Genomic DNA, 15,024 nt, shown 5'->3' with positions numbered 1-15,024 from the left:
CATATAACATCACACTAGTGGCAGTCAACTCTCCCACTGGTATTCTAGGCAATTGAGGCATTGCCAACAAATACTTCATCTTCTCAAGAGAACTGGGTTTGCACCTTTATTAACTCAGCAGTAAAAGATATTTCTTGTGTACATGATGGAAACAGCTTAAAAACTGAGCTGCTGAAATATTGTTCGAGATACAAAATATAAAATCTGGGGCGAAATTCTCCCCCAACGGCGGGATGTCCGCCGACTGGCGCCAAAGACGGCGCCAATCAGACGGGCATCGCGCCGGCCCAAAGGTGCGGAATGCTCCGCATCTTTGGCGGCCTAGCCCCAACATTGAGGGGCTAGGCCGACGCCGGAGGGATTTCCGCCCCGCCAGCTGGCGGAAATGGCGTTTGTTGCCCCGCGGCGCATGCGCGGGAGCGTCAGCGGCCGCTGTCAGTTTCCCGGCGCATGCGCGGGAGCGTCAGCTGCTGCTGTCAGTTTCCCGCGCATGCGCAGTGGGGAGAGTCTCTTCCGCCTCCGCCATGGTGGAGGCCGTAGCGGAGGCGGAAGGGAAAGAGTGCCCCCACGGCACAGGCCCGCCCGCGGATCGGTGGGCCCCGATCGCGGGCCAGGCCACCGTGGGGGCACCCCCCGGGGTCAGATCGCCCTGTGCCCCCCCCCCCCAGGACCCCGGAGCCCGCCCACGCCGCCTGGTCCCGCCGGTAAATACCAGGTTTGATTTACGCCGGCGGGACAGGCAATTTCTGGGCGGGACTTCGGCCCATCCGGGCCGGAGAATCCAGCGGGGGGTCCCGCCAACCGGCGCGGCCCGATTCCCGCCCCGGCCCAATCTCCGGTACCGGAGACTTCGGCGGGGGCGGGGGCGGGATTCACGGCGGCCAACGGCCATTCTCCGACCCGGCGGGGGGTCGGAGAATGACGCCCCTGGTATCAAAGAGAAAATGCTGGAAATTCTCAGCAGGTCTGGCAGCGTCTGTAGGGAGAGAAAAGAGCAAACGTTTCGGGTCCAGGTGGCCCTTTGTCAAAGCTAAAAGACAGAGAAAGTGGGAAATATTTATACTGTGGAGTGAGAATGAAAGATGAGTCATAGCCACAGAAACCCAGGGAAACGAGGTGCTAATGGCAGTCCCCAGAGAGAACAAAAGGTGTTGATGGCAAAACAGCAGCGAAACTAACATCAGAGGATAGACTGTGAAGCAGAGGGGAGAAAGGGTAAGGAAAGGTGTATAAGATGAGGGGGGGGGGGTAAATATATATAAAGAAAGACAAGAAATACAGAAATGGTAAAAGACAGTTAAAATGAAATGGGATGAAAACAAATGGGTCGAGGTGGGGTAGAGCTAATCACCTGAAGTTGTTGAATTCGATGTTGAGACCAGAAGGCTGTAGCGTGCCTAACCGGAAGATGAGATGTTGTTCCTCCAGTTTGCATTGAGCTTCACTGGAACATTGCAGCAGCCCAAGGACAGACATGTGGGCATGGGATCAGGGCCTTGTGTTAAAATGGCAAGCACCGGGAAGGTCAGGAATGTGCACAGACCGAAGATACTCAGCAAAGCGATCACCCAGTCTGCGTTTGGTCTCTCCGATATAGAGGAGACCACATTGGGAGCAGCGAATGCAATAGATCAAATTGAAAGAGGTGCAAGCAAAACGCTGCTTAACCTGGAATGAGAGTTTTGGGCCTGGGATGTTAAGCATGGAAGAGGTAAAGAGGCAGGTGTTACACCTTCTGCTATTGCATGGAAAGGTGCCATGGGTGATGGGAGAGATACTGGGTATGGTGGAGGAGTGGGCTGGATTATCTCGGAGGGAACGGTCTCTGTGGAATGCTGACAGAGGGAGTGAAGGGAAGATGTGTTTGGTGGTGGCATCACGCTGGAGTTGGCGAAAATGGTGGAGGATTTATGCTTTGCATACGGAGGCTGGTGGGGTGAAATGTGAGAACGAGGGGCACTCTATCCTTGTTCTGCGAGGGAGGTAGTGGCTTGGGAGATGGACCACACACTGTTGAGGGCCCTGTCAACAATTGTAGGTGGGAAATCACGGTTCAGGAAGAAGGAACACATTTCCAAAGCACCATTTTGGAAAGTGGCATCATCGGAATAAATGCGCCGGAGGCGAAGGAGCTGAGAGAAAGGGATCGAGTCCGGTTAGGCACACTACAGCCTTCCTGTCTCATCATCGAATTTAAAAACTTCAGATGATTAGCTCTACCCCACCTCGACCCATTTGTTTTCATCCCATTTCATTTTAACTGTCTGTTACCATTTCTTCTTTCTTGACTTTCTTTACCATACCCCCCCCCCCCCCCCTCTTATCCACCTTTCCTTACCGTTTCTTCCCTTTGCTTTCCCCTTCCCCTCTCCCCACATCGACATCTTGTCCACCAGCACTTTAAAACTTACTGAATTGTGGTCACTGTTCCCGAAATGCTCCCCTACTGAAACTTCTACCACCTGGCCGGGCTCATTCCCCAATACCAGGTCCAGTACCGCCCCTCCCCTAGTTGGACTGTCTACATATTGTTTTAAGAGGCCCTCCTGGATGCTCCTTACAAACTCCTTACAAATATGAGTCCCAGTCCATATTGGGGAAGTTGAAGTCTCCCATCACCACAACCCTGTTGTTTTGACTCTTTTCCAAATTCTGTCTACCTATCTGCTCCTCTATCTCCCGTTGGCTGTTGGGAGGTCTGTAGTAAACCCCCAACATTGTGACTGCACCCTTCTTATTCCTGATCTCTACCATATAGCCTCACTGCCCTCTGAGGTGTCCTCCCGCAGTACAGCTGTGATATTCTCCTTAACCAGTAGCGCAACTCTGCCACCCCTTTTATATCCCCCTCTACCCCGCCTGAAACATCTAAATCCTGGAACGTTTAGCTGCCAATCCTGTCCTTCCCTCAACCAGGTCTCTGTAATGGCAACAACATCATAGTTCCAAGTACTAATCCAAGCTCTAAGTTCATCTGCCTCACCCGTAATACTTCTTGCATTAAAACATATGCACTTCAGGCCACCAGACCCGCTGTGTTCAGCAACTTCTCCCTGTCTGCTCTGCCTCAGAGCCCCACTGTCCCTATTCCCTAGTTCTCCCTCAATGCTCTCACCTTCTGACCTATTGCTCCCATGCCCACCCCTCTGCCATACTAGTTTAAACCCTCCCGTGTGACACTAGCAAACCTCGCGGCCAGGATATTTATGCCTCTCCAGTTTAGATGCAACCCGTCCTTATATAGGTCACACCTGCCCCGGAAGAGCTCCCAGTGGCCCGGATAATGGAAACCCTCCCTCCTACACCAACTGTTTAGCCACGTGTTTAGCTGCTCTATCTTCCTGTTTCTAGCCTCACTGGCACGTGGCACAGGGAGTAATCCCGAGATTATAACCCTACAGGTCCTGTCTTTTAACTTTCTGCCTAGCTCCCTGAACTCCTGCTGCAGGACCTCAAGCCCCTTCCTGCCTATGTTGTTAGTACCAATATGTACAACGACCTCTGCCTGTTTGCCCTCCCCCTTCAGGATGCCCTCTACCCGTTTGGAGACATCCTGGACCCTGGCACCAGGGAGGCAACATACCATCCTGGAGTCTCTTTCACGTCCACAGAAGCGCCTATCTGTGCCCCTGACTATAGAGTCCCCTATTACTATTGCTCCCTTATTGCGCTTTGACCCTCCCTTCTGAACATCAGAGCCAGCCGTGGTGCCACTGCTCTGGCTGCTGCTGTTTTCCCCTGATAGGCTATCCCCCCCCGACAGTATCCAAAGGGGTATACCTGTTTGAGAGGGGGACAACCACAGGGGATTCCTGCACTGACTGCCTGCCCTTTCTGGTGGTCACCCATTTTTCTGCCTGCACCTTGGGTATGACCACAAGGAGGTTGAGGGGCGTTCTGATAGAGGTCTACAAAATTATGAGGGGCATGGACAGGGTGGATAGTCAGAGGCTTTTCCCTGGGGTAGAGGGGCCAATTACTAGGGGGCATAGGTTTAAGGTGAGAGGGGCAAGGTTTAGAGTAGATGTACGAGGCAAGTTTTTTTACACAGAGGGTAGTGGGTGCCTGGAACTCGCTACCGGAGGTGGTGGTGGAAGCAGGGACGATAGTGGCATTTAAGGGGCATCTTGACAAATACATGAATAGGATGGGAATAGAGGGATACGGACCCAGGAAGTGTAGAAGATTGTAATTTAGTCGGGCAGCATGGTCGGCACGGGCTTGGAGGGCCGAAGGGCCTGTTCCTGTGCTGTACATTTCTTTGTTCTATCTGTCACAGTTTAGCGTCTAATGTTAGTTTCTCTGCTGTTTTGTCTTCAACACCTTTTGTTCTCTCTGGGGACTGCCATTAGCACTCTTTCCCCTTGGTTTCTGTGGCTATTAGCACCTCGTTTCCCTGGGTTCCTGGGGCTATGACTCATCTTTCATTCTCACTTCACAGTGTAAATATCTCCCACTTTCTCTGCTTTTTAGCTTTGACAAAGGGCTATCTGGACTCGAAACGTTAGCTCTTTTCTCTCCCTACACATGCTGCCAGACCTGCTGAGATTTTCCAGCATTTTCTCTTTGGTTTCAGATTCCAGCATCCGCAGTTATTTGCTTTTATAAAATCTAGTATGCGTTCCTGCCCCGTTTCCCATCCACTGGAGTTGTGAAGAGGATTATTCAGACTACCATTTCAAGCAGGATCAAAATGGTGATGCATCCAGGAGTACCCCCCCCCCCCCCCCCCGAACTCTCCCCCCCTGGGTAAGCAGGAGTCAGCATCTAGTTTACTCTTGTGTTATAATTCTGACTGAACGGGACATTGGACTTAGAAGCATGAGAGGCCTTTTCCACCATTCAACAAGATCATGACTCAATTTCAGCCCCCCATAATTCTCGACTTCCTTGCCTACCAAAAATCTATCAAACTCAGCCATCACTGAGCGTGATCCAGGTAATGATATTTAAATAAGCCATTGAGCTCATCTAAATGTGCGTCGCCAGTTTGAGGCCTCAGTCTCCCAGCTCCCCGAAGTCACCAGCAGCACCGGCAATGCAACACCTGGGCTCCAATTAGTGCTGGTCACCACAAGCGGAGACCGATTTGATGGCCAATTGGGAGCCTCAGACACTATTGGAGCCTGCGGGTGATCGGGGACCAGGAACTGCCCCTGGCACCTGCACACTCTGGCATAGTGTCAGGTTGGCACTTCCAGGATGCCCTGGGAAGTTCTGGGTGGCAGTATGGCAGAGCCTGGGTGCCAGGTTTGCACTGTCAAGGGACAGGGCCTGAGGGGGCCATGCCCATCAAAAGGGAGTATGAAGAGTGGAGGGGGGGGGGGGGGGGTGAAGGACTATGAATGACCTTGTGCCCACAAGGATGGATGGGTGGGGCAGGGTCACCTTGATGCCTTGATGGTGGGGGTGGGGCGGGGGAGGGTTGCTCAATAAATTTAATTGATGGGGGGAGCTTACCCTTCAGGGGTTGAGTGTTGGGGGTGTTGCCCATAACTGCGGGTGGGTCGCATTGTCCATGGGTGGGGGTGTGAGAGACCCTCAACTTCACTGTTAGATCGGGCCACCCTCCAGCCAGGGTTGGAAACGGGTGCGGAGGCAGATGTTGCAGCCTTCGCCTCGTTGATCGCCCGAAGGCGGATCCTGATGGGTTGGAGGGCAGCCTGTCCACCCTGTGCCCTGGCGTGGCGGGGAGGCCTGTTGGAATTCTTGAGTCTTGAGAAGGTTAAGTTTGAACTGAGGAGAAGGATGGAGGGGTTTTACAATCCATGGGCATTATTCATCATGCACTTTCAATAACTGGATAACATCGGAAATGAGTTCGGGGGGGTTGGGTGGGAGGGTTGGGGGGAGGGGGGCGATGTGTGTTGATGGTGACTGTGGGTGATTCCTGATTCCTTTTTGTCATTTGTTTATGTGAACATGCGGGCTAATGTTTGGGGCTTGGTGGGAAGATGGGATCGTTGTTATTGATATGGGGATTGACATATTTGTTAATGATTATTGTTTGTTGTTGGTGGGTGTAAATTTGGGAGAAAATGTGAAAAGGAGAATAAAAAATATTTTTTTAAAAAGATCAAAAGGTTGCGTCCCAGCCAGGTTTGAGGCTTGGAATAGGATCTGAACATATTGAGGACAGAGAGGATGCACTTCCTCCTCACACAATTGAAGTAAATTGCAAATAGTCTCCTGCAACTATCTTGCTCCCCAATGTGAATTACCTGAAATCTCTCTCAAGCAGATCATCAGCCAAACTAACATTCTCTATTTATTAGTGGTGGATGCCAATGATATCAGCAATGAAAGAAAGTCTTGATTTATCCAGTCTCAGGATCTACCAAAGTACAATGAATACTTTTGTAATCACTGTTGCAAAAACACGGCAGATGGAATACAAGGTAGTGAAGGATGAAGTTATCAACTTTCATAGCATATCAAAATAATCCAAACACTTATTCAATGGCAAGAGACTGGGAAATATTTTTATTCTATTGCTGCCAAGAACAATATAAAGCTAACACATAGCTACAGCAAGCAGCAAAGAAGGCAAATGGTAGCATAGTGGTTAGCACTGTGGCTTCACAACGTCAGGGTCCTAGGTTCAATTTCCTGCTGGGTCACTGTCTGTGTGGAGTCTGCACATTCTCCCGTGTCTGCGTGGGTTTCCTCCGGGTGCTCTGGTTTTCTCCCACACTCCAAAGTTTTGCAGGTTAGTTGGATTGGCCATGCTGAATTGCCCTTAGTGACCAAAAAGGTGTGGAGGGTTTTTTGGGTTAAGGGGATAGGGTTGAAGTGAGGGCTTAAGTGGGTCGACGCAGACTCGATGGGCCGAATGGGTTCCTTCTGCACTGTATGTTCTATGCCAGCTTTTGTTATAAAGAGATTGGAGGATAAAAGTAAAAAAGGTCTTGCTGCAAATATACAGAGCATTGGTGATGCCACACCTGAAATACTGTGCACCGGGCTTTGCTCTCCTTACCCAAGGAAGGACGTAACCTGCCCTTCGAGGGAATGCACCAAAGGTTCATCAACCTGATTCCCTGGACTGCCCTATGTCCAAAGACCAAAGATGTGCATGTTAGGTGGATTGGCCATGATAAATTGTCCCTTAGTGTCCAAAAGTTTTGGTGGGGTTAATGGGTTACGGGATAGGGTGGAGGCGTGGGCTTAAGTCGGGTGCTCTTTCCAAGGGCTGGTGCAAACTTGATAGGCCGAATGGTATCCTTCTGCACTGTAGGGAATGTATGATTCTATGAGGAAAGATCAAACAGACTAGGCCCATATTCACTGGCGTCTAGAAGAATGAGAGGGAGTGTCATTGAAATATATAAACTTATTTAGGGACTTGACAGGAGATGCTGAGAAAATGTTTGCTCTTTCTGGGGAATGTGGAAGACAGGCTCACAATCTTAGAATAAGGTGTCAGCCATTTAGGACTGAGATGAGGAGAAATTTCTTCACTCAAAAGGGTTGCGAACCTTTGGAGCAGGGGATGACCGATTGTTGATGTATTCAAAACAGAGGTTGAAAGATTTGTAAATGGTGTTGGTTGCCTGAGGAGAGAGCAATCGCTAACAGCGAGTTTGGCCTGTGCCAGACAGGTGAGGATCCACTGTCCCTTAACCCAGATGACCTGTCTCAAGTGAATTGTTCATGTCAGACAAAATGAACCTTCCCTCTCACTGACCACAGATCCATTGTTTTGCAGGATCATATTCTGTTGAGGCGGAACAATCCGGAATCATTCACCTCTACCCAAGGGGCCACCTCGGAGGGGAGCTCTGAGGAAACCACCATCGAGGCGTCACAGTTATCACCCGCACTTTCCACCAGCAGAGACACACGCCTCAGCGGGCGACATTAGTGGACAGGCTCCTGGGGCACAATCTGGTGAGCACCACACAGTTGCTTGTGCACATCAGGTGAAGGTAGGAACATCCAAGGAAGTCAGCAGTCGGAGGTCTGCTGGATCCCAGGACATAAATGGGTCCCAGCCAGATGTCGGGCCTCTGGACAAGGTTCTACCTGGAGCTCATGCAGATGTAGGACACAGTCATGGTATTTAGAGAGTACAATCCAGCGACTGCTCGGTGGCAACCGCAGTGGAAAACCTGGAACACGGCGTCCATGTCTTGAGTGGTGGTGTCCAAGGCATGGCTCAGTCTGTGACAGCCATGGCTGAGAACCTCAACATCATGTCCCAGTCGACGAGAGCATGCCCCAGACGCAGGTGGACATTGCCGAGGTACTGCAGGGCGTGGCCAGTTACAGAGGGCCATTGCTGATGGCTTAAACACCACGGTGCAGACAATTGGGAGCTTCCAGGACTGACAGCGTCAGTCCAGGGGCTGGTTTAGCACACTGGGCTAAATCGCTGGCTTTTAAAGCAGGCCAAGGCAGGCCAGCAGCACGGTTCAATTCCCGTACCGGCCTCCCCGAACAGGTGCCGGAATGTGGCGACTAGGGGCTTTTCACAGTAACTTCATTTGAAGCCTACTTGTGACAATAAGCAATTTCCATTTGATTTCATTTTCACTCTAGCTGTCCCTCTGTCCCAGCACGGTAGCACAAGTGATTAGCACTGTGGCTTCACAGCGCCAGGGTCCCAGGTTCGATTCCCTGCTGGGTCACTGTCTGTGCGGAGTTTGCACGTTCTCCCCGTGTCCGCGTGGGTTTCCTCCGGGTGCTCCGGTTTCCTCCCACAGTCCAAAGACGTGCAGGTTAGGTGGATTGGCCATGCTAAATTACCCGTAGTGTCCATAAGGGTTGGGAGGGGTTATTGGGTTGCGGGGATAAGGTGGAAGTGAGGGATTAATGTGGGTCGGTGCAGACTCGATGGGCCGAATGGCCTCCTTCTGCACTGTATGTTCTATGTAAATCTATGATCATTCGCTGTGAGGAAAGCTCCGGTGCTCCTCAGTTTCTGCTAAATTGCGACCCCCGACCTGCAATGTTTTAGCCCTCCCGACCAAGTCCAACTCCCACCCCGAGCACGGAACTAGCAGTTCCAGTTCTCTTGGGCTGCATGCCGGTCAATGGAAATGGCTACTCGCCTCCTCACTTCCCCTTTGTAGCCATTGCACCAGCTTCAAGTTTTTGAAAAGGAGCACCAAACAACGCCCACCTGACTTCCCGCGGGGTAATCGGGTAATTGAAAATCGCTTATTGTCACAAGTAGGCTTCAAACGAAGTTACTGTGAAAAGCCCCTAGTCCCCACATTCCGGCACCTGTTCGGGGAGGCTGGTACGGGAAGGAATTCGCGGGAGGCCGCTGCATTTGACGTCAATCGTTAATGAGATTGAAAAGCATGCAAATTACACTTGGTGACATTCTCACCAGCTTTGGGCGAAATCCAGAACTTGCCATTGGAAGCGGGCCAGGTAAATTGCAAAATGGTTTGCTCCCGTCCCGAATCTCGATTTTTCCCTCTCCCCTATTTCCCGACGCATCCCGATCCATGGGAGGCGCAACGCAGTCACTAAATTGCACCCTCATTCTATCCTCTCCTGAATTGGGAATTTACTCAACATCTTTCTGGATGCAGTAGCTGAGACAAGGACATGAAAATAGATGAATTATTTAACATTGCTGCTTGGCTACAAACGCACCTTCAATGCAAAGCAGGATGCAAACAAATGTCTGACCAAACCATCATATTCCTGTCTCACTTCTTTCCTGATCTCGTCTTTCAATCTCACATTCTCTTCCTCCAGGTTGGTCAGCTTTGCTCGGAGAGCGGTGATCTCTATAATTATTTCGTGGCTGAGATCAGCTAACTGAGAGGGGGGGGAAAAAGAATTAAAACACAGAAATCCGATAACATTGACATTCTGCATAATGTACATCCATCAAGAACCAAAGTATCCGTGTTGAGAAAAGATAATTGAACTCATTAAAGTTCTTCCCTCTCCAACTCTTCCGTCCTGACATCGAGGGCGCGGTACTCCCAAAAAAGGCTGGGCTTCTCCGATGGTTGAAATTCTCTGTTCCCGCAGGCAGCACCCCCCCCCCCCCCCCCCCCCCCGCCCCCCCCACTCACGGGTTTCCCGACAGCTTGTGGTGGCTTCGATGGGAAATCCCATTGACAAGCGGCAGGAGTACAGAATTCCACCGCCAGCGGAGGGAACGCTGCCAAGGAACACGTGGCAGGGGAAGCGGAGAATTCCACCCTGGGCGAGATTCTCCTTTTGGGAGACTTTTTATGTTCTCCCGCTGAGGAAAATTGCTACTGATTTACGTTCCCCCTGGGACTCGCAGCCCACGAGTAGAAATGAATGAACGGCTTGCAATTAATGGATGAGGAGTTGAAACACAGATCACAGCTGTTCTTCTTCTAGGAATGGACATGTGGAGCCTCCAGGTAAGTTTTACAGCTCTAAGTTTTTTCACTCCCCTGTATGGATTGCTCACTAGCTTCCAGACAGGGGTCTATTTGTCCATTTAGTCAGGGGGTCCCTGTGGGCGGCCCCTTTAGTTCAGAGGTCCCCGTGGGTAGTCCCTTTGGTTAAAGGGTCTCTGTGGGTGGGGGGGGGGGGGGGGGGTCCATTAGTTAGGGGATCCCTGTGGCAGGGTTCCTTTAGTTAGGGGGTCCCTGTGGGGGAGGTTCCTTTAGTTTAGGGGTCTCTTTAATTAGGAGGTCTCTGTGGGGGGAGGGGGGTCCTTTAGTAGGGGGACTTTGTTGGTGAGTTCCTTTACTTAGGGGGTCTCTGTGGGGGGGGGGGGGGGGGGGGAGAGAATAGTTCCTTTAGTTAGGAGGTCCCGGTTGGGTCTCCCTATTAAGGGGGTCTCTTGGCGGAGTCTCCTGTTTTGGGGGTCTAGGGGGGGCATCTGGCAGAGGAGGGATGGGGAGGTTGTGCATTGTGGGAAGGGGGCAGGTGGCCATCGGATGGACTCTGGGGGATACTCCCTTAAGGAGTTACCCCCTTGTCCCACCACAAGGTCCATCACATCAGGCTCACATTTGTTGAGACCTGTAGTAATCCCCGCCCACATGATTCCCAGCCCAACGGACCAGGAATCACGGAGGGCTGGAGATTAGGGTGCCGGGCCAGTTAAATGGATGCAAATGGATCATTAAGACATCCCCCACTGGTGCATGGGTGTAAACCCTGATCCCGCCACCAGTGGTGGGGTCAGAGCATCGCATTCAGATGGGTATCCGCCAATGCATGGCATCGATCCTGATTTTTGGATTCTCTGTCGCATGCCCCATCGCAAGCTGGCAGGGGGCAGTGGTGAATTCAGTCCATTGTTTTGGGGGGAGTTTCTCACCTGTCAAGCCCACACTTAGAAAATATTTCAGCAGAGGGGAGCTGAACCCGCTGGCAAGACCGGCTCCTCAGAGGTCGGGGCACCATTTCGAAAGGACCTCGCCTCTAAGTGAGTTTGAGGATCCCCCACATCCCCCCATCCACAGACAATGCGACCCACCACAAACATGGGCATCACACCCCTCCTGCCCCCACTCCCCCAGATGAGCACCCCTCGCTATGGTGCAGAGGAGGGGCCCCCCACCTTTAGGGACCCAACTTTCAGCATCCTCCTAATGTTCATATTTAAAAAAAAATATTTTTATTCAGGTATTTGAAAATTTTAATAAAAATTATGACATCAACACGGTATAATAAATATTTCCCCCCATCACGATCTTCACATCCCCCAACCATAAAACAATAATCCGTCCCTCTTCCCCCCCCCTTGGAATTCTGCATCTGCTGACATTTTAATTTTCCCCGAGAAAGTCGACGAACGGCTGCCACCTCCGGGTGAACCCAACCATTGACCCTCTTAAGGCGAACGTTATCTTCTCGAGACTGAGAAACCCAGCCATGTCACTAACCCAGGTCTCTACACTCGGGACTTCGAGTCCCTCCACATTAATAAGATCCGTCTCCGAGCTACCAGGGAGGCAAAGGCCAAGACGTCAGCCTCTTTCAGCCCCTGAACTCCCGGATCTTCCGACACTCCAAAGATCGCTACCTCCGGACTCGGCACCACCCGTGTTTTGAGTACCGTGTTTTGAGTAGCGAAACCTTGCCAAAACCCTCTCACCTTCGGGCATGCCCAAAACATGTGGCCATGATTTGCTGGGCTTCCCGCGCACCTCACACATCCAACCTCTACCCCGAAAAACTTACTCTCCTAACTGCTGTCATGTGTGCCCTGTGGACTACCTTGAACTGTATCAGGCTCAGCATGGCACATGATGAGGATGTATTAACCCTGCTTAGGGCATCCGGCCACCGACCCGCCTCTATCTCTCCTCCTAGCTCGTCTTCCCACTTGCCCTTAAGCTCCTCCACTGGGGTTTCCTCCGCCTCCAAAAGCTCCTGGTAAATATCTGAAACTTTCCCCTCTCCCACCCAGGTACTGGAGACTACGCTATCCTGTGACCCCCGTGGCGGCAGCAGCGGAAAGGCCGGCACCTGTTTTCTCAGGAAGTCTCGCACCTGCAAATACCTAAACCCATTCCCTGCTGGCAATTCAAATTTATCCTCCAAGGCTTTCAAGCTGGGGAAGCTCCCGTGTATAAATAGATCCCCATCCTCCTAATTCCTGCCCTTTGCCATCTCCGGAACCCACCATCCAGCCTACCCGGTACAAACCGATGATTATTATAAATCGGGGTCCAAACCGATGCTCCCTCCACTCTCTTATTATATCTCCTCCACATCCCCGGATTCTCAGAGCTGCCACCACCACCGGACTTGTGGAGTATCGGGCTGGCGAGAACGGAAGAGGTGCCGTTACCAATGCTCCCAAACTGCTGTCTTTGCATCACGCCGCCTCCACCTGCTCCCATGCCGACCCCTCCCCCACTACCCACTTCCTAATCATGGCTATATTAGCCGCCCAGTAGTAATTGCAGAAGTTCGGCAGCGCCAACCCACCCGGGTGACTGTGCTCCAGCAGCAGTCTCTTCACTCGCGGGGTTTTACACAAAGCCCGGGCTGCCTGCAAAACGGGGAATCCCGACGGCGGCGAATTCAGCCCCATATCTTTAAATGAGCGATCATGCCCAGCGAGGATGTGATCCAGATCGCCCTCGGCCCCGCAGGTTGGCTGACTCACGCACGGTTTTGCACCCTGCACAAAGCCCATTTCGGGCATCTCCTGTGATACTCGCACTGCAATGGGATGGGTGCCGGCAACAACGCGATGGAAAAATCACACTCCTCGTTTAATTTGGTACAAGGGCAGTGCTTGTCGCTCTATTACTTGTTGGGAAAATATTCCTCACTCCAATCAGAGTGAGTAATACCATTTGTCATCTTGGTTCAGTGGTTTTTATCTTGACTGTGAATGAGAAGAGTGGATTCAAGGCAAAGGGACTTGGGAGTCCTAGTCCAGGATTCTCTAAAGGTAAACTTGCAGGTTGAGTCCGTAATTAAGAAAGCAAATGCAATGTTGTCATTCATCTCAAGAGGTTTGGAATATAAAAGCAGGGATGTACTTCTGAAGCTTTATAAAGCATTAGTTAGGCCCTATTTAGAATACTGTGAGCAATTTTGGGCCCCACACCTCAGGAAGGACATACTGGCGCTGGAGCGGGTCCAGCGGAGATTCACACGGATGATCCCAGGAATGGTAGGCCTAACATACGATGAACGTCTGAGGATCCTGGGATTATATTCATTGGAGTTTAGGAGGTTGAGGGGAGATCTAATAGAAACTTACAAGATAATGAATGGCTTAGATAGGGTGGATGTAGGGAAGTTGTTTCCATTAGCAGGGGAGACTAGGACCCGGGGACACAGCCTTAGAATTAAAGGGAGTCACTTTAGAACAGAGATGAGGAGAAATTTCTTCAGCCAGAGAGTGGTGGGTCTGTGGAATTCATTGCCACAGAGGGCGGTGGAGGCCGGGACGTTGAGTGTCTTTAAGACAGAAGTTGATAAATTCTTGATTTCTCGAGGAATTAAGGGCTATGGAGAGAGAGCGGGTAAATGGAGTTGAAATCAGCCATGATTGAATGTGGAGTGGACTCGATGGGCCGAATGGCCTTACTTCCGCTCCTAGGTCTTATGGTCTTAAGGCTCACTGCAGAACTATTGAGCATTAGAGCAGGAGAAATCCACTCTCCTCTTTCTCCAACATTCAGTCAGATCATGGATGCTCTGCACCTTCACTCCATTTACCTGCTGTGAGTCTGTAGCACTTAATCTTCTTATCTAATAAGCCAGGAAGTGCTTCCTTCATTATCCCTGGTTGACCTAGCTCTAATTTAAGGTTATATTTGCTTATTTACACATCCCCTACTGGAGGAAATAGTTTAGTGGCGATTCTCTGGCTGTGTTGCTCCCAGGCCAAATCTCGTTACATCAGGAGGGCCCTGAAACGGGATTTGCGCCGGGTGCAAATCAGTTTCCCATTCTCCCGGCCCGCTTCAGTTGGCGTCATAAGGATCTCGCCTGGAAACGGTGAGAAACTGATCACAGCTAATATGCATTTATTTCAATCTCATTCGTATTTATTTCAATCTCATTCGCGAGATTAAAGTCGAATGCAGGGGCCTACCATTGTTCCTGTTATTCGCCCCCTCAAGCATCCTAGTCACCTGGATGTGAATCACTACTGGTCCTTAAAATCGGGGACCAGGTCTATAGGGGCAAAGAAGGTGAACACAAGGGCACAGCAGCCGCTTTCCATTTGCTATTGGGGGGGGGGGGGGGGGGGGGGGGGCAATGCTTCAAAGGAGCTGGAGATTTGTGGACGCGGGCTGGGATGGAGGGGGCCAGATTGGGGGTCTCTCCTGGGATGGGGGACTCTTTGGGTCTGTGAAGCCTTGAAGCCTAATTTCTTTCACTTTTCATAACCCATAACAGGGAAACGCACACCCACAGCCTGTCTGTCCTCAAGTCCTCTCACAGGACAGAGCTTTTCTGCAGCTTGTTTCTTGGAGAAACATTTCACTCCCTCTGAAATGTCAATCGGCTCTGTGGTTTCAATGTTGCAGTATGCCTGCTTTCATCCCTTTGTACTTGGTTGTTTACATTATATTTTACACCCCATTGACTTGAGCA

At 51.1% G+C, this 15,024-nt stretch overlaps 1 protein-coding gene across 1 annotated transcript in view; it reads right to left on the bottom strand.

Annotated features, from left to right (window-relative positions):
* The window catches only part of LOC140411021 (uncharacterized), a 399,297-nt gene that overhangs the window by 100,436 nt on the left and 283,837 nt on the right, over positions 1-15,024 (bottom strand). The window contains exon 40 of the mRNA XM_072499979.1: positions 9,610-9,777. Coding sequence (XP_072356080.1) covers positions 9,610-9,777 — 168 coding nt within the window. The remainder of the gene's footprint in view (positions 1-9,609; positions 9,778-15,024) is intronic.

This window comes from Scyliorhinus torazame, chromosome 4 (assembly GCF_047496885.1).
Source record: "Scyliorhinus torazame isolate Kashiwa2021f chromosome 4, sScyTor2.1, whole genome shotgun sequence".
Lineage (NCBI taxonomy): Eukaryota > Metazoa > Chordata > Chondrichthyes > Carcharhiniformes > Scyliorhinidae > Scyliorhinus > Scyliorhinus torazame.
This window is presented reverse-complemented; position numbering and strand designations above follow the sequence as displayed.